General features: G+C 39.4%; 3 protein-coding genes across 5 annotated transcripts in view; 1 reads left to right on the plus strand and 2 right to left on the minus strand.

Moving 5' to 3' along the window:
• Positions 1 to 348: 348 nt before the first annotated feature.
• si:dkey-202l22.6 (interferon-induced very large GTPase 1) lies at positions 349 to 7,724 on the minus strand. The gene is made up of 4 exons (XM_041995779.1): positions 7,599 to 7,724; positions 6,549 to 6,687; positions 1,014 to 6,030; positions 349 to 888 (listed from the first exon to the last, which is right to left on the minus strand). The coding sequence occupies exons 2-4, from the start codon at positions 6,589 to 6,591 to the stop codon at positions 744 to 746; spliced, it is 5,205 nt and encodes a 1,734-aa protein (XP_041851713.1). The 5' UTR covers positions 6,592 to 6,687; positions 7,599 to 7,724; the 3' UTR covers positions 349 to 743.
• A 3,081-nt stretch (positions 7,725 to 10,805) lies between these two features.
• LOC121646339 lies at positions 10,806 to 13,848 on the plus strand. 2 transcript variants are annotated; one of them, XM_041995256.1, is made up of 4 exons: positions 10,806 to 10,915; positions 11,372 to 11,485; positions 12,795 to 12,837; positions 13,023 to 13,848. In XM_041995256.1, exons 1-4 carry the CDS (start codon positions 10,862 to 10,864, stop codon positions 13,220 to 13,222), a joined length of 411 nt encoding a protein of 136 aa, XP_041851190.1. In that variant the 5' UTR covers positions 10,806 to 10,861; the 3' UTR covers positions 13,223 to 13,848. The 2 variants fall into 2 exon arrangements, with proteins under 2 accessions (XP_041851190.1, XP_041851191.1); XM_041995257.1 differs by having other exon boundaries at positions 10,817 to 10,915; positions 13,086 to 13,848.
• Positions 13,849 to 17,148: 3,300 nt separating this feature from the next.
• Positions 17,149 to 23,502, minus strand: part of LOC121645665 (Down syndrome cell adhesion molecule-like protein 1 homolog) — a 106,351-nt gene continuing 99,997 nt past the window's right edge. Inside the window, exons 30-35 of one of the 2 annotated variants that reach the window (XM_041994249.1) lie at positions 23,314 to 23,344; positions 23,070 to 23,188; positions 22,800 to 22,952; positions 22,361 to 22,555; positions 21,888 to 22,196; positions 17,149 to 21,793 (exon numbers count right to left, since the gene is read on the minus strand). In XM_041994249.1, coding sequence (XP_041850183.1) covers positions 21,201 to 21,793; positions 21,888 to 22,196; positions 22,361 to 22,555; positions 22,800 to 22,952; positions 23,070 to 23,188; positions 23,314 to 23,344 — 1,400 coding nt within the window. In that variant the 3' untranslated portion in view covers positions 17,149 to 21,200. Of the gene's footprint in view, positions 21,794 to 21,887; positions 22,197 to 22,360; positions 22,556 to 22,714; positions 22,953 to 23,069; positions 23,189 to 23,313; positions 23,345 to 23,502 lie in introns of those variants that run through there. The other variant, XR_006011479.1, reaches the window with a different exon arrangement.

A 23,502-nucleotide genomic window follows, 5' to 3' on the forward strand; every position in this document is an offset into this window, starting at 1 on the left:
AGTTTGACCAATGTAATGTCCCCCAAACCTAAACTACTTGGTCCCTGATGCTCTTCCTAAAACCCTTCAAGTCACCTACTGAATTACCATCACATTTTTGTAGATCTTGCTTTTGGCAACACTATTTCCTTGTGATTTACCAGTTTATCAATACTTACTTTTATATGTAATACCCCTCAAACATTGTGGGAAAAAGAAAATAATGGGCTTCTACTACTATATAACTTCAGCATCCTCTAGATTTTAAAAGTTTGAACACTTTGCTTTGTAGTGTTTGTTTTTTGACTAATGTGATCTAGGGTTGGTAGATCATTTTAGATCACATTCTATCAAATTTTATCCTTCATATATGTTGTCTTCATCGTCTGCATTTTAAATGCTATACACAAGATGCATATTCATTCAAATGTGTTTTTTTTTTTATCTTTGTTGATGCATCTTGCCTTTGGTGAAAACATTAGATATTTAAAATATGGTTCATACATAAAGAATCATATGAAGTAAATAATAAAAAGAGACTAGAAAAACATTACAAAAGAATATAAGCTAACATAATCAGCAACCCTACAGAAAAGTAGTTTTGTATATTTTGACCTGAACCTAATACATGATACAAAAAATTGTCAAATACACGTTAAATAAATTCAGAACTGAACACTTTAAGTTTTCCGTGACCCGGAAATGCAGGCAATCAACATGTTGAATAAAAAAGTTAGATACTGCGTTGAATTTAATGCAGCATTTTAGCAAGACTCTTTGGTGGGGAAGACCTCCCTCAGGCTGTCCAAGGCCTTCTCTTGAGTGATCTCTTTCCACTCCTGGGGAATCTTTTCTGGCTCATGCTGGAATTCCTCTGCAAACCTCTCATTGAACCTCACCAAGACATATCTATAAATGAAAGAACATTTTTTTAAATTTTAAGTAGTACATTGTTGTATAATAGATGATATACAAGAAACTTTTAAATACGATTTAAGATTTATGATTACATTAAGGTCTTAACAACACAGTACCTCCAGTAATCACCCCCCTTCTGGCTGTCTGGATCATCAGAGAAGCTGCTCCAGTCTGGATGTAGAGAATTGAGGTCTTTGCATGTCACAGATATATCCTGTGCATTGTTGTTTTTACCTTGGTTCATACTATCTGGGAAACTTGTATGGGAAGGTGAATGGGAGCCATATGGCAGGGTGCCTTTAGGACGATGGAGCAAAGCCTTGTGAATCTCATGGTCAGGTTCTTCTTCCTCACAGGGGGCTCTGCATAGAGGGCATCGCTTGTTGCAGCCGCTCACTCTAAGTAAGAGGTAGTCTTGGGGTTGAACTGGAAGGCAGTAGAGAATCTGGGAAATATCAGCATCTTGAGAGAACTCTTGGACAAGTTCCAGTCGCAGTGTAGCAAGTAACTCCATTAAACATTTAACAAAACAATGCCATTCTGTTGTTATACTGAAGAAAGGTCCATTTAGCAAGGCTTTGTTGACTTCAACATCAGCATCTCTCTTTAAAATTAGGCACACTGTCTCCAGCAGAGGCTTTGTATCACTGAGCACCCCATTGGTACCTTCAGTTATTTGGCTCACAGCTGCTGCAATCTTTCCTATAATTTCTCCGAGTCCCTGTTGCCTCCATTTGCCTAAGCTGCTTGATTCAGAGAGGTGAGCCACCACTGTCTCCTGGATTTTCCTCACTCTGAAGTCATCATAGGACAATAAATATTTCACAAAGCTTTCAAAGCAATCTTCATTAATCAGTTCTTCCAGTAAACTCTTTTGGAAGGCTTGTGGTGACTGAAACTGCTTGACTTGATTTTTTATGTCTTCTACAATGTGTAACCCCAATCGACTGTTGATGTAGTCCAACACTGTAGGTTTGATCACCAAAAAGGTGAATGCTTGGGCCACCCTCTGGCACTGGTCCCTCTTCCTGAACTGGTAGATAAACTGTGCCAAGTATTTAATCTTGGAGGCAGAAATACATGCCAAAAGTTCTCTGTCCTTGGCGAAGCGGTTATGTAATTTTTGGAAGTCTTGGCATGCAGCATTACAGAGGTAGATTTTCAGATCCACTTCAAAAGCTGTTCTGATTTCCATGGACTTTTCTTTCACAGCTTTTTCAATCTTTTCCAGCAGTTCTACAATGTAGCTGTCAGAGAAATCAGCTGTCAAGCTACTTTTATCTTTTACAAACTGATTGTATTCATCTATCATTTTGGATGCTACCTGCTGGGCTTCTAATCTCTGTTGTTTGTTGTTGTCTTCAAACATGTGTTTTAATCTGCTGCGGTATCCAAAATACTCATCTGCAACTTGGAAGCTGGAAGTCTGGATTTGCCCAAAGGAATCAAGTTTTTTCATGTGTTTCAGGAGGCCACGGCTGGTTAGATTTTGAATCAGAACGTCTCTCACTCTTGACGTAATATCATCTGTTTCTGAAGGCCTGAAGTCAAAGTTGGACAACGTCTTACTCCACACATCCTCAAACTCCTCTTCTAGCTCAGCATCTTGAAGGAGAATTTTTGTTGCTTTGCTTGTCTGCACTAACGCAAGTAACTTTGACTCTTGTTTTTCTTCCAGCAAGTTCTCAAAATTTTTAAGTTGTGCGAGAGAACAATGGCTTTCATTGATTATGTCCAACTTTTGTATGAGCTCCTCTGTGACTCGATTCGCAAGGTTATCTATGTTGCGCATTAGGATTGGCCTAAATGTTTGCACATTTATTTTATGAAGGTCATCTCTCACCAGATAGGCCTCTCCTTTTGATATCACTTTTTTCACTTCTAATTTGACTTCCTCCTGGGCTTCTTTCTTTAACTCAATCAGAAGATCACTTTGGTCAGAGTTGTGCAAAGCTTTGGCCTTTGTTTCAAAAATTTTGTCTGATGCTCTTTTTAGCCAGCTTTCAATGCTTTCCAGGAAAATTCCCTCCCACTTAGAAAACTCTGTGCATAGTAAAGAAAATGCTAAAGCAATCTCTGTATTTTGCAAACCTATGGAAAATGAATCTGATTTCACTGCATCCCACACTGCACAAAGGCGTCCCATAAATTCTGGCAGATCCAAGGATTTGGACTTGTCTGCGCACATTTTCAGTGCTCCAAACAGATTTCCCTTAAGCTTTAACACACTCTCACTGTACTGTGCATCAACTGGTTCATAGAGGGACATGATGGACCAAGGGCCTTTGACACAGGTGGTACAGGTTGTTGTCTTTAGGTAATGGTTATCAACATTTCCTCTTTCCTCAGTTGCAGTTTGTAGCATTTTGGAAACATGCCTTAACTGTGAGGCTTGCAATATGCTGTTTATTCCTTCGTCCTGGATCAGGAGTTGGCAAATGGGCAGAGAACCACGTTCTTTGGTGCGAAGGAGAGCATTGACTGTCACAGTGAAGATAGTCTCAAACTCATCACTAAATGGAGAAATGTTGTGCATTAAAACATCACTCAGCCCAGCTGCAAAAGTGGCCATCTCATTGTCATGGGTCAATGTGTTTTTGCTGTTGTCTGCTGGGACTGAACAGAGGCCTTCCACATCAATTAGCAACAGAAAATCACATTCCAATTCCTTTCTAAGATCATCAGGGAGCCGCAGGGCGACCATGTGCACTCCTTTATTCACCCCCCCCCTCCTCTCTGGGAATTTGACACCAAACACTGCTGATAGAACCTCAGCATTCCTGGCATGATATACACCAAGGTTTGTAAGCACTCGTGTTCTCAACTCCTCTTGAGGTAGGCGGCGTTTGAGCTCTGCAAAGACACAGCCTAGCCAGCACATAGGGATATTTGAGGCATTTCCATCCATCAGTTCAAGTGGAACCCCGTAGAGAAGAAGGTCTGTAGCTAAGCTGGGCAAACCCAGCACATTCTGATTCCCACTGCCAGGACTAACATGTGTTAGCTCGAAAATGAGGCCCATCTCACGCATAAAGTGCTCAAGGCCCAGTGAGTCTGGATGGAGTTCGGGAAACTGTGATTTTGAGGCTACCTGATCTTCAAATAATGCTTCACGGCACGTTTGTGGTTTGGCAGGAGGAACTGAATCTGGTCTAACACATGTCAACTCTGGTTGATCTAGCCGTTTCTCTTCGTTCAAAGTTCCACTTTCTTCTGAATCTAACTGAGAGCTTTGGTCTTTGGATATTTGATGTGAAACCTGCTCCTCTAAACACACTCCTTTCTCTGACATCTCTGCACCTTCTGCCTCTTTTTCAGTTGATGCTACATGGGACTCCTCCTCTGTTACTGGGTCATGTCTGGACTCAAGAGGCTCAGCCTTATCATCATTGTTCAGTTCTGTAGTATTATTTGAAGACTGCAAAATAAATTCTTCAACTGCTTCACAGTGTTGCCCAGAATCTTGAAATTCACCATTTATGGAGAACTGTTGTGCTTCCTCTTCAATGGATGAATCAGTGCAGAAACTGTCACTGTCCGTTATGCTGTCTCTGACTCCATTTTCAGGTGTGTCGAAATGTTCATTTGGGGCATTTTCCTCTTCTGTCTGCAGCATAGTGATTGATTCTTGCAAACTGTTTTGTGTTTTAGTTTGCATCTGGTGAAGCCTCATTTTGAGCCAAGTAAGAAAATAAGTCCTCTCTATTTTATCTGTTGTAAAAAGCGCATCAGTGAAACTCTTCATTGCAGGAGTCATTTTGTAGCTGCTCAACTGGGCCAGGATGTCTTTCTTTTCTTTTTGCAGTTGGGGGTCAACTTCTTGTCCTTCCTTTTTTTGTTTACTCTCCTCTTTATCTATTTCAGCCAGTTTGCTCCACAAAGGCCCCTGCAGAGGGAGCTGATTCATCTGAAATTTGGCTGGTCCCTCACCTAAACCTTTCAATACTTCTTCCACTTTGGACATTGCCTTCTTACATTCTGGGCCTTCATCCACACTGAGGCCTATTTCTAATGCTAATTTTGCTGCTGCCTCAAGCGTCACACTTTTTAGCTGATCTGGTAGCAAACCTTTCAAGATTTCACCTAACTTATTTGCCACTTCCTCTTCACTTAAAGTGCTTCCTGAAAGCACAGACCCTTCGGGAAGCCCTATGCATTCTTTGAGGTTCTGCTCAACAAATCCCACAACACTGCTCTCTTTTCTCTCTTTGTCTGAGAGGTCAATCAGTATGAGCATGCTTGCTATATCTTTGCAGGACAAAAGAAGATGCTTTTCTTTCTCCCTAAGGTCCCCACAGAAAACAATCACAGCAGAGGATGCTTGACACAGAAGCTTGAGGCTTTTCTCGTGTGTGCTGGAATCCCCACGTAGATTAGAGATGATCATAGGGAAGGGGAAAATATCTCTGTTAATTTCTCCAGTGGGTAGATACCATCCTAACTCTACTAGGCCATTGGATAGTCTTCGTGGCAGCTCACCTCCATCCATGCCCCTGTGGACAAATGTTTCACTATGAGATTGTGGTCCATTCAGAACGTAGTTTAGCACTCGTGACTTGGAAACACCACAACGACCCAGTTTTATACATGAAACAATCGGCATGGACGTGCTTGCCAAATTGCCCTCTTGAACTCTCCTGTTTTGATCCTGAGAATGAGACCTCCATTGACCCAACACGCCTCTTAAAGGCCAAAGAAGAAAACGACTAGGTTCTTCAGGGTCAATGTTTGGAAGGACCAAAGGCACAGCAAACTGGCATTGCATCATGTGTACCATAATCTCCTGCTGAAGAAAAGTATTAGCAGATATAAAGACAGATGTCACCAGATCAAGGGAGTTTATGGCACATTGGGTTTTGTCTTCAACACCATTAATCTTTTCCTCAGGTGATTTATTATCATCTTTGGGAATGTCATGTTGAGGATGGCAACAAGGACTCCGGGCATCTTGCCTTAGCAACCAAAGGCGTTGGAGGAAAGCAAGTGGCAAATCTTTGAGCTGTAAAGGGGCCTTGTCCTCCAGAGTCCATGTACTGATATCTAGCATAGAGACTGAATCCAGTGGTGCTGAAATGTAGGCCTCCAGGCCAAGTTTCTGTAGAATCTCTCCCTGGACATTGTCCTTTGGAAGTTCTGATTTGAAAAAACACAGCAATTATTCCAGGCTACAGATTAGCAACATTTTAAAACTGCAGCTAATTTGCCTTACAGTATTATTAAAATGGAGCAAAACAACACTTGAGGTTATTAAGACTGAGTCATGGAACAGTACTTCAGTCACAAAGGTGTAAATGACCCTGATGTACTATAATAGTCACCATTCATGTCTGCTTCTAAGCCTCAGTTTATCATTATCTTTCATCAGTTTATCTTGTTATTTGCATTGCAAAAAGGATCAATAATTGTTTATATCTTAATTATTTGGATGCAAATAATCAGTGACTATTTTATAATAATTGTGACATGCTTGGGCTGATATCACACAGAGCATAAAATTTTCTTTTAGGATTTGGAGGCACAAAAAAACAGAATGCAGTCCCTCACTCATTTTTGATAGAATAATATAGTCACAACATGTTCATCTCTACAAACCTGAAAAAAACAACAACAAAAAAACAAAAAACAAAAGCACAACAAAGAAATAAACATACTTATTTTCTTGCTGCTCAGCCTCTTGGAAAGCTTGACTGACATTATAAATCCCTCTGTATGATGCTACTCTCCGCTTTAAATGGGTTTTCCTTCACCAGTTTCCCACATCATCAAAGTTATGGAGAATTGACTGGAGCCCTGTGATTAAAATTGAATTATAATGTTACAGGCACATAACAGACAGTACAAAATAGTTAAAAGCTTCTTTGGCGTAATAACATGAATGCCACATGAATCTGAAAAATATGAAAAGGCCTTTTGTCCAGGTGAGGAAGTGTGCTGTCTCAAAGGAATGCTTTTTACAGAAAGCATGGAAGGCAACTGGTTAGTCCAGACTTCCTGAAATGCTTCACCGAAGCAAAACTATTCCTTCCTCATTTTGCTTTTGATAACAAGAAAATCTTATCACAAAAGGCTCATTTTCAAGCAGACTTTCAGGCTGCAAGCAAATTACAGCACAAGTCACAATAAGGTGACCAGTGTTTTAACAGCCCTTCAAGCTCATAGCCCTTGAGATTTAAGTTTCTATTCAGAATTTTTACTGAATGCAAATGTTACACATAAAGTTTGGGGGGAAAAATGAAGTAATTTATATTTAATTGTTGTGCAGTCAGACCTCAGTGTGTGAAATCTATGTCAGTAAACAATGTGAAACATCAATTTCCATTTCACTCTTTCACTATTCTACTTTCTGGACTCAAAAACGGTTACACACCTACAGCCACCTTTTAAAATTTGAACTAATGTATTTTGCATTATATGAAACATACTCAAAAATCACAGAATTACATTTCCTCTGCAAATTGTGACATCCCTACATTTGAGTGGGATATAATTACAACACAGCTAGTGTTTGGTATGAAAATCACAATGTTAGTAATATGTATAAATAAATACATATTAAATGAGTTGCACCTTGTCACCTAAACACCCCTTATATATATATATATATAGCTCAGTCTTCAAGAAATTAGCTGTTTCATTATCAAATATTTTCATTTTTTGTTTTGAAAAAACAACAGCTTATTTTAAAATCTTAGCATTCTTACCTAATTCTTCACATGCAGTCTTCTCTGTAAAAAGTTGTTTCAAGTCTGAGCGGCTTCCAGTTTCTTCTAGTCAAGGTGCTCTTATACCTGCCTGTTCAGTGATAAAGCAAATACTTGACCTTCTGCCTACCCACACAAGAACTAGCTGATCTTTAATCATACCCACATAGATGAACAGCACGCATCAGCACAACATAAATAAATGACGTTACTTCTCATTCAAAAGATCTTCCCATGGCTGACTTGACACTCGATCTTGATAAAAGCACTGAGTTTCAGTCCTTTACTGTGCATGCATTCAGATAACTGCCAAAATGATGATCAGTTTTCTGTAGGGTTCAGAGGCGAGATTCCAGACACTGACGCATACAAACCTTTGGCCATGTGTGATCTCTTAGATACAAGCCATTCTGATTATGATAAGGACATAACTGGCATACTGATGTTTCTTTTTGGTAAAAAAATGTATTCTTCTTTCTCAGAATCACACACTCTGCCCTGTTGTTTGAGCTCTTTTCTATAAAAACCCCTATTACATGTACGTTTTAAATGGAGTATTTAACCTGAAAATGGCAACTTGTTCTATTATTTGTGAGCCGGTTCAATATGGCAAGAGTGAAGAACAAAGGTTTATAGATACAACACAGTCCTACATTTATATTTCCTCTTTTTGATATGAAACTTTAAATTCATAGATGTGTTTTACTGTTTGTGATCATTACAGAACAAAGAACAGTGGAATTCTGAATAGTTTCATAAAAATCTTACAATGAGAATTCTCTAGGAGTGTGTTACATGCTTCATTTTGGTAAAGACAAGGACCATAAAATGCAGATTTTGATTTATAAATAGAGGATTAAACTTTCAAACTTTTCATTCCTAGCCACTCTGCCGCTGCAACAACTACAGTATAAAGTGCATATTGCCACTTCAAATCACTTTACTGCTACACCTTACAGGGAAAATTAAACGCTGCAAAGTATTATGAAATTAACCAATAAAGCAACAATAATGCAGTTCAGCCTAATTTAATCCAAGTCTGTACACCTCATGATAATTGTATTTATATATTGTTAATTAATAAAAAGTACCCCAACAAAGGAAACCAACAGATCAGTTTGAACCTTTATTTGATTGAGTGCCCCATCCTGATTATGCACAAGGTGATGGCTACAGTGGAGAGCTGAGGAACTCTTTTTGAAGAAGAGACCTTCCATAGAGTCAGACTCTGGGAGGTTGGCCATCTGCCTTGATGGAAAGAAGGATGAAAGGACTGAGTGAACAGTTAAATGAAACATATGTGAATGACAGCACCTCCAGGGCAGAATGCTTTCTGCTAGCTTTGGTTTTAATACTCTACTGTTCCTCTACAGCTGAACCCATCCATCAAAACTGACTGCCACATTCATAATGTACCAACCAAATAGTGGTAAAATAATAATGACTGCCAACTTTTGCTGACAGACTGCCAGAATCAAAGGGTTTTCCACATATTAGGTACCAACTTCTGTATTTTTCATTTCTAGTGTCACACTTCCAAGGCTTCTGTTTCTGGTTGACCAGGTCCAAGCAATGCAGCATGGTGTATTCCCCTCGGAGAGATAGCTCTCTCAATGGGCAGTGACTCCTTCCTCCCCATCTCTTGAATTTGAACCAAAGACAACTTAACATATTACAGAGACTGACACTGGTACAGCTATATACCGGGGATAGGATGCACTGCAAGCTATTTCTCTAAATCTTTCTCATGCACAATTAATGCCACCAGGGAAAAACTTGAAGATCACCGTGGGCCATGTCTGCAAATTATTTGTATTGCCAGGTTGTGTTAGCTGTTCTTTTGGGAAAACCCACAGTTTCTGTAGCACATAGCTCAAAAATAAGGAAGCAAGATTTTCCCAGGGAGGCAGCTGCACACTGTGTTGGACTCTCCTGGGCTGAAAATCATTGAAAATTGTGGAGTAAGCTGGCTCTCTGTGTGTGTGAGTTACTAGCCCTGATTGTTATCTTATTGTTTCTGTAGTTTGTTTGTTTTCATTTCGTACACTATGAGTGTAGCAGGGGGACTTACAGTCGTAGGACACTTTGGGGAAGTGCTACTGAGAGGCTGTACTGTGGGACATTAGGTTCCTGTTTACTGGATGAGGAAGGGGTTGGAGAGTTCTGTCTCATGCAATATTAAGGTCATAATTTGGTCCTAAAAGGTTTCAAAACTTGAAATTATACAATTTCCAAGAAAACCGACGAATTAGGCAAACAGTAACTGCTGGAGGAGGATTAAACTTAGACAGGGCACCAGCTTCTCAAACTCAAAGTGGGAGCTGATTCTACAGAATAGAATAGAATAGAATAGAATATTTAGTCACACAATGATGTGCAACAAAATTAAGGTGCTCAGTCAGTACAATGTGCAAGAGACAAGAATAGACATAATAAAACAATATAAAATAGATTAAACACATTTACTGTAGAATGAATTTAGGTAATCTTTAGAGCAGGAGTTACTGCTATTTCTAGTGTTTATTAGTGGTTCTTTTGGCCCAAAGGAAAAGGCCATTTGTGAATCTGGTAGTGTGTGATTTGATTGATCTACAACGTTTCACTGATGGCAGCTTGCATAGGCAGCTTGCTGGAGAGCACGTTAAGAACTGAATGCTCTGCCTCCCATTCTACTTTGGAAAACGTTAGTAACTACTGAGGTCTTTCAGATGAAATGTAGCTTGATTTTTAGAGGTTTAGATGTGAGGAGAAGAATATTACATTCCATTCTTGTTTGTAAAGAGGCCCTATGAAGATAAGCTGCCGTATCTGGGACATCCTAATAGTAATGGATAGACAGAATTTTGTTCCATAATCAGTTTTACTGAATTGTAAGATCATGTGGACAAATCTTGATCCAGCACATGTCTGAATAAAAGCGTGTCTGCCACAACTGCTGGAAAGGTGTAAGCACACTTGAGGGATAAGTGGTGTGCAGAGAAAAAGATTATAGCTTCTCTATTTCTGTCCTACAAAGCTCTTTAGCAGTCTTACCCTGGTGTGTCAGACTGTGAGTGTTTGTATGTAGCTAGGAGACTTGTACGATTGGATATAATCAACATTGTTTAACTGGCCTTCCTCGAGCGGCCCTTGCTCCGTTGCACTGCTAATTGCTCGGACGTGGTCCTGCACGGACTTACATTCTTTCAGCAGGACTGAGGACAACTATTGAAAACCGAGGAGAACATTAAGGATTAAAAGAGACTGAGAGAAAAGTGGCCAAAATGTTGATCACTATGCTAACAGCCATGTATGTCATGGTTAAAGTTGTAGAATCGGTAAGTTGATTATAATGGCAGAGAGCTTAAAACTAAGGACAGAGATTTGTGCTGTGTTCAATATCACAGTGGTTAACTATAATAGACATTGTTACAATTGCATTTTGTGTTGCCCTCACATATTGTGTTTTGTCAGTGTTTTTTGTATAAAAGGAACTTGTATTTTAATATATTTTTTAAGGACACTTTTTCCTGGAACCCTTAGATTGTGTCTTAGACTCACCTGATTATTTAAACAGTTTATGCAGAATTCATAAGCATGTACATAGAATGATGTAAAAATCAAACTATAGAGCACCACTCTTTGCTAATGATAATGATAAACGCTCTTATTTCTAAAAAGGTGAGAAAAAAAAGTTTACCAGTAAACCACAAAAAGATATTCACTATGAAGCTGTTAAACATGGTTGCATATGTTTCACATTTGTCATATATAATCCAAAGTTCCTCTTTCAGATAGGGTCACGATTTGCACGGCAAGAAGAGCCTTTGCCTTACATGGTGTCTCAGCCTTTGCCTTGGCAGGTTCACTCTGTATCACACAGCCGAAGGAGCAGCAAAGCAGAAGAGGTTAGTTTAAACAATATTTGTTACTTAGTACTGTTAATGTCGCACACACATCTTTGCTTTCATAGCAATCCTTACAGCTATTATGATCTACACGTGACTTATAATTGCCTTTATATACAAGCTGTCTCTTTGGGGTTGTGTGGCTCTACTAAAGTACTCTGAGACTGTAGGGCAGATGAGTAACTAAATGAAGCTTTGTGTCTGATCTGAGTTGTCTGGAATTTTATGTTCATAATTTAGCTGTTCTAATGGTCTGTTATCTAATGGTGAGACAGAGCAAGTGGAAAGTGCAGCAGTCAAACATGGCTCAGCAAGTGAGCATATTAGGTCACGTGTTTGCTTGCAGAGTCTCAGAGAGGAACTGCACATGAAAGGAGACAAATGGGATTTCCCACTCACAGATGGCTTTTAGTACTTCAGTAACATTGACAAATTAGTTATATGATAATAGTTGAGCAGTTGAACCGTTATCCATGATGGCACAGTTACTTCCCTGCTCTTTCCTAAATAAGGAAGCACCAGGTCATGGTGTCCACAATTGATGACTCACGCATTATAAAGTGCAGTTCATCTGTTTGCACTTGCCTTGTGCATTTGTCATAGTTTCAGGAGGCTGAAGTTCCCTCCGACCCAGACCTTTGAAGATATGAATCCGGCAAAAAGGCAGGGGCAAGGAAAAAGCAGAAAGAGGACCTTTTGGTAGTTATCTTAGAGAAAAACAGATGAAAACATTATAGAACACATATGTAGTAACTCAGTCAGCAGGGTTATAAAAGACATTAAGAGTCAAAAAAATAATTTTAGGTGGTTAACTTTGGCTGCAGATTGAGTTTACTTAAACACTTCTGCTGAAAGGTTACTGTAGGTCTCATTGTCAAGGTCAAGGAGCTGGTGTTTGGGACTGAACTCAGGCACACAGCCCAACTTGCAGGTAAGAATGCTAAGCTGGTCCAGTTCTCAGCCACTAGCTTCCCTGTTGCTGCTTGAGCTGTAATCCCAATCAAGGGGATTTGAGTTTGAGGTCATTCTTCTAGCTGTAGATAGAAAAGGACACGCAAGTGCAGTCACACACGTGCTCTGAACATTTGCTCCTTAATCGCAGCACATTTTGTACATTTTAGAAAGAAAAAAAAATGGCAGAATGTGTGTGATTATCTGATTTTTTACTGTCAGAGGTATGTTCAGCAAGGTTCCAGATAAGTTTGCTATGTTGATAATTGTCATACCTGTGTTGTATCTGGTGCATCAGAAGAATGTGCTCAGTGTGAATGTGCTTTTTAAACATGCAGCTATTGTGTATTATTTGCAGTTCGATGGCCTCAGGAGGAACAGCATAGGGGTGTACAGAAAAAGTAAGTAATTCTGTTAGACAGTACATTTAAGTGCTGGCTATTTTTCTGCTTGTTGTTTCAGGCACGCCAAAGTTGCTGTTGAGTTGAGTTTGATTTGAATAAGTTCTTAAGTCCATCAGAAAAATAGCCCGCTGTAATAAAAACTCTTTAGTAAATTGTGTGTTTAAACTCAATCATTGCCACAGACTATGTCTCCATGGCTATTGCCTCTACCTCTCTGGCTATCCCCTGTGTCCTGTCGTGCTCAGACTCCAATACCAGCAATGGGACGTGTACCACGCCTGTCGCTCCCCCACTCAGTCCAGTTGAGATTGAGAAGGCTGCCTCTACCATCCAGTCCCACTTCAGGAAGTTCCAACAGAAGAAACACAAGAACGGCAAGTAGATGGACAGAGAGGGTGCGTGGTGCAGGCACAGCGAGAGTCAACAGGAAGCAAGCGGGACATGAGTGGATTCACCATGAAAAGAAGAGACTTTAAGATGATATTCAAAAGCACATATGAAAGCTCAAACATAAATGTTCATCTTTGCTTAGGGTTAGAATTCTCAGAAGTAGGGACAGAGACTGAACAGTGGAAAGCTTACAGAAAAAGTGCCACACACTGGTTCCAGATATTTATCGAGCCAGAGAGTGTGACACCTTTTTGAAAGTAGCTAAATGATTTATTTTCAGTGAACAGCACCTTATTACATTTTTGTGTGTGTATTACACCTTTCTACTTTAGAAATTTAGGAGTAATATAAAGCAATACCCTTCATGTCAAACACTGCTTGTAATACTTAATGTGAATAATAAATGTTAAAATACTGTACTTCTGAATGAATAAGCTTGATCCGTCCTGATGACAGGGTGACTGTGAGGGTGAGTGTGTGCGTGGTTGAATATGTTGCAATTTATATATGACTTTTATTTTGAGTATATAAACTTGGAAAAAACATTTATTTGTCTACATGTTGTCCTTTCAAAAAACTGTTGAAATTTGGATGATTTAAATAAACTCATCTGTCAGACTCTGTTGTTTCATTGCAGCACATTGCCCTCTAGTGTTTCAGCAGAAAATGATGTAAATGGAGCCTTGCTTTAGTTCAGTCAAGTACAGAATTGTTGCAAGTCACAAACAGATTTCTGTCCAATCATTGTTGACTACAGTCATTTATTGTACCTGTTCATTTCATTATGCAAGCCCAAAGACTGCTGTACTGCTCGCTTTGTGTTTCTCTGGGTTCATGACCCATGGACTGTTACCTGACTCCTTACTTTCTGTAAGAGTCTGGTGAATCATTTCATGTACGCTGATGATTTGGCCATACTTTCCCCTAGCAGTGCTGGCTTTCAGCAGCTGCTGAATGTTTGTTCTGACTATGGACTAAAGTATGATGTGAAATATAATGCAAAAAAGAGTGTTGTACTAATTTGTCGGACCAAAGGGGACAAAGAACTGTGCTTCCCTGACTTCTACTTGTCTGAACAAAAGTTAAGTGTCTGTTCTAAAGTCAAATATCTGGGTCACTTCATCACAGATCAGCTCTGTGATGATGATGATATATATCGACAGTGTCGCACTCTGTATGCCCAAGCTAATATTTTGGCTTGGAAATTTCACCTGTGTTCAGACAACGTAAAAATCCAACTCTTCAGAAATTACTGTACACCTCTGTACACTGCCCCATTGTGGTGTAAATATAAAAGAGCTAGTCTAAAGAAGCTTAAAGTTGCTTACAATGATGCATTAAGGGTTCTACTCAAGAAGCCCAGGTCCAGCAGTGCCAGTTTTTTGTTCTCGCACGCTCGTGTCAATACCTTTCAGGCACTAATGAGAAATTTGATGTATAGATTTATCTGTCGCTTGAACTCTGAAAACAGCCTTGTCCTGATGCTGGTGAATCCTAGTTTTAGTACAGTACGTTACCAGTCTTCTCTGTGGAAACACTGGTATAAGTGTCTTTTATAACTGTTGTTGTTGTTGCTGTGTTTGTTTGATGTTTCTTTTTATGGACCTTGAGTCTGACAAATAAAGATGATGATGATGATGATTAATCCGTTATGTGGCTGCTGCTCCTCCACCTGCCCAGTCACCTCCTTCATTATCCAATAGTTTTCCTTAGCAGCAAAAACTGCACTTCTAAAATGTGCAACAACCTTTAGAGTAGACTTGTTTTTAGTTTGTTAAATTAGTTTATCTGAAATCACATTCAGAAATTGTATGCTGTAATGACAAAAAATTAAGAATAGATTAACCCATCTAGAAATATTCACAACATGTAACTGCAGCTTAAGTTGCCTAACCCAACTACATTGCAACAAGGCCTCTTCTATGGAAATGGGTTATATTTAAGTTAATGGTAATGACAATAAATAAATAACAATAAATAAATAATAATAATAATAATAATAATAATAATAATAATAATAAGAAGAAGAAGAAGAAGAAGAAGAAGAAGAAGAAGAAGAAGAAGAAGAAGAAGAAGAAGAAGAAGAAGAAGAAGAAGAAGAAGAAGAAGAAGAAGGAGGAGGAGGAGGAGGAGAAGGAGAAGAAGAAGAAGAAGAAAAAGAAATTTTTTGCTGTAAGGCACCTCATTTTGGCAATCTCAAAGCACTAAAGAGTAGAAAAAAACATACAATTTTAAGATTAAGATTAAAAAGTTAACTTCTTAAAAGAATTAAGCAGAATACTTTCCTAAAAATAAAGCTTTTTATGTCTCATTTGAAAGCATCTGCAGTCTCAGAGATACAGAGAAAAAGATCTGATCACTCATGGTACAAGGCTTGGTTCTAGGGGCCTGGAGGGTGTTTTCGGTTGCCGAACTGAAAGTGCATAAGGAGGTCTGGAGGGCAAAGAATGCTTTCAGGGGAGTTTTGACTTCAGGGACTGATTTTGATGAGTTTTGCTTGAAAATTCCTCCACTGGAGGAGATACCTGGCTGATCCCAGCAGCAGCATGCTGGTTTTAAAAAATTAAGCCATGCTAATCTAATTACTCATGGCCTGTGCTGTGAAACTACAAATGGGTCTTTAAATTAGTCATAGTTTTGCTATGTTGTTGGGGGTTAATGCCCCTGGAGTCACCCATGACAAACTTGGATCTCAGTGAGGGACCAGACAAAGTGTGGCTCAGCATACTCCCATAATAAAAAATAATATGGGAGCTAAGTTTCTGTTGCCTAGATGAGGGTCACCGGGGCCCCCTTTGGTGCCAGGCCTGGAGGAGAGGGCATGGAGGTGAGTTCCTGGTGGCCCGGCCTATGCCCATGGTGCCTAGTCAGGCTCAACCCGAAAGGGTGACATGGGCCCCCTTTCCTGTGATCACCACCAATAGGAGGGGCCATGGGGGTCAGGTACAATGTAAGTTGGGTGGTGGCCGAAGGCAGGGATTCTGGCAACTCAAACCTCGGCAGTTTGATGATCAACTTTGTAATCGTGTTGCTGGATGTCTTGGATGAAGAGAGGGGTGAAGCTGTCAGTTGATCATCACCTGGTAGTGAGTTGAGGCAGATGGAGGGGGAGGATGCCGGTCAGGCATGGCAGGTCGAAACGTGTAATGAGGGTCTGCTGGGAAGGTCTGGTGAGGAGATTCTGGTCCACCATCCGGAAGTTTCGGAGGGGTAAACAGTGCTCCATTAACACTGTGTACAGTGGGAATGGGATGCTGCTCACCTCGACTTGGGACGTTGTGGGTCATTGGAAGTTACACTTGGGAACACCTTGGGATCCCATAGATGAGCTGGAAGAAATGGCCGTGGACAGAGCAATTTGGGCTTCCCTGCTTAAGCAACTGCCTCCATGAGCCAACCCCGGATAAGCAGAGGAGAATGGAAGGATGGATGGATGGATGGATGGATGAATGGATGGATGGATGGAAATCAAATATGATGATAGAAAGAAAACCATCTAGACTAAACTTTAAAAATCATGCCACAAGATTTAGTTACTTGTAAAACTAAACAGTTTTACATAAAAGAAATTATGACTGGCGAGTAGCTGAACATTTGACCTATGTTCAACCACCTGTTGCATCATGCAGTCATTTTTAAATATAATTTAAATAGGTTTTATTAAAACTTTGTGAATTCTTCATTTTGTGGTGCTCACATTCAAGTTCCTTATTTTTTTCTTTTTTTTTTTTTTAACTGGAACCAGTGTCTTTACTGTGAAATTTAAAGACATTGCAATTTTTTATTTGATTTTCCTACAGCTAGTATAGTCCTCATAAAACATATTCATATTGAGGTCTGATTACAGTAAAACGGAGTCTTCATACACTTTATCTCAAATACTAAATGAGCCTGAAAAAACAAACAATATCATCACAGTTTATAAAAAGATAGCTTTATTGCACAAGGTGTGATTTTTTTTCTCCCATTTTTGTTTGTTTTCATAGAAAAGAAAAATTTAGATTTAAACACAAGCAACTGCAAATTGAAGCAACACTTTTCCAAAGTTTTAGGGACATCCTCAGGATATCTTAAATGTTCATTTTTCATTAAACCCCTTTTTAAATCATTCAATTCACACTTTCCCGTTTTCTTTTATAACCAGCAAAATTTTCAAAGCATGCAATGCCTCTGCAGCCTCCCCTAAAAAGTGGGATAACAAAACAATTTTAAATTAAAAACAAACCAAAATAGAAAAAACAGGCTATGAAACCAAAGTCTCAGTAAAATAAGAAAAAAAAATTATTAATTACTGTAACTATGCATGGTCCACATGTTTTAACTGGTCCAAAAACAGCATAAAGTAGTTATCATTATATTTCTATAGTTTCTCATTACATTAACTTTAGTTCAATGTTTACATTGTGCCCTGGTTTTTAGTGAAGATGTTGAAAATAGTACTCATTTATACAAAACACTTCCTTATGTACACAAGTCTTCTGTTATAATGTAGAAACAATGTTGAAAATTGGGGCAAAAAGGGTACAGAGGAGGAAGCTGTGGAAGTTTGAATTGTTGGCAGATGTGAAAAATGTGAAGTTGGCCTTTCACATGCAGAAGAAGTCAGTTTGAAAGTATGTTATTATATTTTAAGGACAAATCCAAAGATCATTTTTACATAATGAATTATTAAAATTTAAAAAGTGGTCAAAAGGAATGGCTGAGAATGGAAAATAACTCAATGTTCAATGTCGATGTTATTGAAATGACCTTTAAAACTGAGCTTCTGATTAAAAAGAAATGAACTAGCTTAGCTCTTAAAGATAAAGTTGAGATGATTTTAAAAAGTAAGGCAACCAGCTGCAAAGTTTTTTTTTTATTTGTTTTCTTTTAGTTTTTCTCAGGCTGATGCATTGTGTCAGCTTAGGTTAAGAAGTGAAAATAAACGTAACACATCAATCACCAAAGTGTTTTTGCAGTGCTTCACAAATCTGGTTAAAATGAAGAAGAAAATTAAAACATACAAAATTGTACTGCTTCTTTTGAGGAGCAGGAACAGGAAACGTTTCTGGTCAATAATTCACACAAAAATCATGGTGGAGTGTTCTTTAAACATAAAAATTACATTTACTTCCAGCAAACTGACAGAAAATCAATGTTATCAACTTCAGTGAACATCTGGGAAAAGCATGTTGGTTAAAAGTTTATTTCATCAATCCAGCTAATATCCATACAAGTGGAGTCAGGTAGCTCCTGTTTTCGTTTGTCAAAACAGGTCTAACCATTTCCCAAACTCATGTTTTTTCCTCAGGACAAGTATTTGCATAACTTGAAACATAAAGGCCAAAATAAAAGGCATCACATCCATGACTAACCATAGGAAGCAAAATACAAGTCTCCCTTGTCAAATTTGAATATGAAATTAAGCAAGAACACAGTTATCTGCAGTTATAATTCTAACTTTGTGACATGTTCACCGGCTTGCAGTCCTGGATTTTTGGAGGGAACTTGCAAAGATACAGATAAGAAACAGAAATGCTTGTTGGTCTTCTGTGTTAAATATAGTAAAGGCATTGTTTATGAATAAACCTTTGGAAAGGTACAATACAACATAACACAAGAGGCTCAATTACTGTAGGCTGTCCTTGTTTTACTGTTTTCTTTTGCAACACCACACTTTCTGCACTGAGCCATAGACCACAGTTAATCAGCAACACAATCCCACACTGTGCTTGTCCTTCACAAAATCACAAGGGGGTCGATGTATCATTCCTCAAACCTCACTTTCACCATTAACACTAACTTACTTTCACACCACCTCCTTTTTCTCCAAAATCTTCTGTCCATGGTTGTAATACCCGTTTAAACTTCCCTTCTTCATTTTCTTCCATCCTTCTTGTGATTCTTCACTCTGAGCGATTGTCTTGTGATCTTTTATATATATTTTCAATTAGAGCGGCTTTTATACTTCTCTGCTTTTTTCAATATTCATATATTTGCTATATATTTGAATAGAAATATATATGTACATACTTTTGAAAAGAAACATATATGATATCTTTTTCCTTTTTCTATTGCGAGAGCCCTGATGTTATGTTTTACCATTGCAAAACTTTTGGAGCAACTCTTTTTTTGGAACGATCTTTGTTATGGGATTAAGCTTCAGGAGAAGAAATGAGAAACAAAACAAACATAAAAGCAAACAAAGATAACAAAATGAAAAAAATGGAACAGCTACAGTACCATGCATAAAGCTAAAATCAACTTCTGAAAGGTGGAGGGGTTTGAAGAAAGTTCTTAGTTTTAAAGACCACTTATTTCTGCATCTGCTGCTCATTTTCAAGTCACATCAACACTTGATCATTCTGACTATAATCTCAGTGTCTTCATAAATTCATGATCATATAAATATGAATTTTTCTTACACATCTCTAAAAATTTGCTGTGTTTACAACTTGATTCTCCAGTCAAGTTGTCACTGAAAGTCAAAAAGCATGTCTGCCTGTCTGTGCATATTAGACCTCTTCTCTCAGTCTGTGTCTGTCATTGACTAGCTTGTACGCTAGCTGTAGATCACAGTGACACTGTATGGAAATGACGGGGGAATTGGGTGGCTACAAGGAAAGGTGGGAAAGAATGCAAAGAGATAACAGGTAAAATGAGTGAATTTATGGTATTGTTGCACCATGATGATCTATAAAAGGGTATTTTCCTTTGTTGCTCTGAATTTAAAGAGACAAAGGAGGAACCTATCTTTAAACATCTGGAATTGCATTCTCATAAACCTTCTTCTTCATCGTCAGTAGTTTGCACTTCCTCTGCCATGTTGTCAGTCACAGTCAACAAAACAAAGTTCAAAATGCTGGACCAAATTAGAATCATAGTGTTACATTTTCAGCATCATCTACATCATTACTGTTTCATATCCCCTTTAACAAGTACAAAATAAACAATGGGGAGGGGTTCTGCTTCGACAGAGACATCTGCCCAAGAAGTCAGCATAAAGATTGACTTTAAAAAGGTCCATTGTTGGTGTGTGCCTGCCACATGTATACATTTATATTTACACATATACACCCACACACACACGCACACGCAGGCTTTTGACGTTTTCTGTTATTTGTATCCATTCTAACTTTTTCTTAGTGCACATGAGAGTATAATTCAGTCATTGAAAAATAAACCAAAAACTGATGAAAAAAGATCTGAAATCATGTTTCATTTGATGATGCTTAACATTTTTATCCACTCTGCTTTGAGTCTGTTCATAAAAGCTTTACTAATGACCACTATGGTGTGTCATCAATTGCATGTATAAGTAAAGACCCCGTGGCTCCAAACTAAGTATTGAGACAACAGTTCTTCCACTGTCTCTGTTGTATGAATCCATGATGGACTAACCTCACAGAGCCAATGTAACACCAGAGCTGGTGTTTTATGCATACAGTATAAGCATCCCGCCATGGCACAATGCTATGATATGAGCTAATTTTCCATAGGAGACCAGAAAAATAACAGATTTTAAAACCTAAAAGCACACATCTCAAGATACCTGGTTCATTCTACAACTGTCTTGATTCAGTAAACAAGACAGCGGATGTGGAAAGCATTTTGTGTATAACTACTGTGTCCTTGCCAGAAAAGTTTAAATAAGGAGTGAACAGATAGATTATTTATGTTTTGGTAAGTGACTTCCAGGGTGATGAAATCAGAAAGCATAATGACAGAATAATAACAAAGAAATAAGAAAGCAATCAGGCAGAAAAGAAAGGCTAACCCTTGTGCTGTGGAGACCCAACTCTGACCCCTTCCAACAATAGTGTCAGTGGGAACCTAACCAGCTCCCTGTAGCCTGGTGCAGCACAGGCACTAATGGGTAAGCTGTGCATGTGTAGTTCCTCACCCCATGTTAACCATAAAGGCTCCAGACAAGCACTGGCTTGACCAGAATTTTATTAAGAGTTACAGTGACAGACCCCGGTGATGGTGGGCTACACCAATGTGTAGGACTTGGAGTAAGCCCCGGAGCCTCCATCCCTCTGCTTCTGCAGTCTGCCTAAACCCGAGGAGCTGCTCTCCAAAAGAGAGTCTCTGGATCCTCCCATCTTGGAGGAAGAAGAGGAGGCACCTCCAGGGGTCCCTCCTGTGGGCCCTGCTGACCCACCTCCACCGGAGCAGGATGATGCCCCTGCAGCTGCGGCAGTAGCAGCTGCAGAAGCAGCTGCAATCTGAGCAGATGCAGCAGATGAGCCAGGCATGGTGAGAGTCCTTTGTGGAAGTGTGGAGCTACTAGAGCTAGCAGACAACCCTCCACTTCCGCTACCTCCACCACCGCCTCCTGTTGCTCCTCCAGAGGAAGCCCCAGAGGAAGTGAGGTTGGACAGGCCAGAGTGGCCCATTGTAAGGGCCTGCTGCTTTGCAGAGTCCATAGTCACATGGCGACCCTGGGTGTGGTAAGCCCGTTGGGCCAGGCCACGAATAGAGGCTTCACGCGGTGGAACCACTGGACAAGGGTCATGATGTTCTGACCGCTTTCGAAAAAAGGGATCTGACTTCATGTAGAGGGGTAAGTTGCAGTAGTCACCTGGAAAGGAACAGTTAAGTTTAATTTGACTAAAAATCCTGCTTCAGTCAAAGGCAAAAAAATAAATAAATAAAAATTAGCATCAAACACTCACTCTTGGCGCGATGTGGAATGGGCACAGCTACATTCTTGCCACGGTCGTAGTCTTGGGGTTTGGGTGGAGAGGCAGTGAAACGGCAGATACCAGGCTCTGATGGTGTGCTCATAGATGTCATGCTATCTGCATTGTCATTGGTACCTGTGGTCATCTGATCAGATGAGCTGTCAGAGATAAAGCACTCTGTAATCTCAAATTTGGCATGTTGAAGGTGCTCCTCCAGCTTGGCATGCTCATATGCTCTTGCCAACTCCTCGTAGGTTGAGGAGGCACTCTCTGTAGACACCATGCTGTTTCGTCCTTTATCTATAGAAGGTGTAAAAAAAACAGGAATTCAAGGTGAGTGCATTCTGCCAGGGTTCACAAAACAATCTTAGTCCACACTACAATAACAGCACTCCTATATTTTTTAAACATAATCATATGGTAGATGCAAACAGTTCTAAGTGCCATTTAACCCTTGCACCAACCTGTGTCCTGTGAGAGGCTGGCACTGTAGCTGTCACTCTCTGTGACTGTGATGCCATGCTGGGAGCCAACTGTGCGCCAGTCTGAAGTGAGAGTGCGGGCCGGCGTAGAAGACTGACACTTGGTCAGAGTCCACTGACTGGAGTAGCGGTTCCTGATACTGTGGGCTGATTTAACACTCTTTCTTGACACTGGGTCTGGTGGTAAATGGATGAATAAATAAGAGTGATGTACATATATACACAGGCTGTTACAACTTAGTTTCTCTGATCTACTCACTAATAACATGACATTAACTTAAACCTGGGCTTACTGGCTTGCAAGAATTTGACACAGTTCATGCTTACACCACTTACTGTATTCATGGTAAATAAGGCATTTGCACTAGAACCTATAACGCTGCTTCTGGTTAGATGGACAGTGATGAAAAAAACCACATACTGGTTCCTGGTCTGATGTCAGACATGTCTATTAATGGACCGGTGTTTTGGATGAGGGCAGGGTGATGGACAGACACACCAGTGCAGAAGCTCTGAGGGTTCCCAGTTTGGTTGAACTCTGTGTCTGTCACAGGGATAGTAGCTTTGTCATCACCTAGAGATAAAATGATAAAATGATTGCAGGTCACCAAATTCACAAATTATCAGTGTAATGATCATTTGATTCAGTTCATTTGATCGATATGAACACACAACTCTCTTTTCCTCTCACCAATTTGCTTGATGCCTTCTTTATCCTCAATTAGTAACTGCACTCTCGGGATGTCGATGTGTAGCCGTGGGCCCTGAGGAGGTCCTTTAACCGGTGTGTCAAAGCTCCGGTTGTTTTTACTAATCCAAAGATTCAAGAATAGCAAACAAAATCATTCATAGTTTTTTAAAATTCTAAGTAAGTTTTAAGTTACACTATATATGATATGGACTAGATTACCAAGCCAGGAAAACCCTGATCTTACCTGATAAGCATCTCTGCCAGGCTTTTGGCATCTAAAAAAAATTAATAAAAAAAAAATCCCTACAGATCAATCTTTTATAATAAACACGATGCCATAAATTTGTTTTAAGAGTGTCACTGCTTCAGGAATCTCTGAGCATCACGTTGCTCTTCTTGTAAATGTATACCTATCACTTGTTTCCCTTTCTCC

This window comes from Melanotaenia boesemani, chromosome 9, assembly GCF_017639745.1.
Source record: "Melanotaenia boesemani isolate fMelBoe1 chromosome 9, fMelBoe1.pri, whole genome shotgun sequence".
NCBI lineage: Eukaryota > Metazoa > Chordata > Actinopteri > Atheriniformes > Melanotaeniidae > Melanotaenia > Melanotaenia boesemani.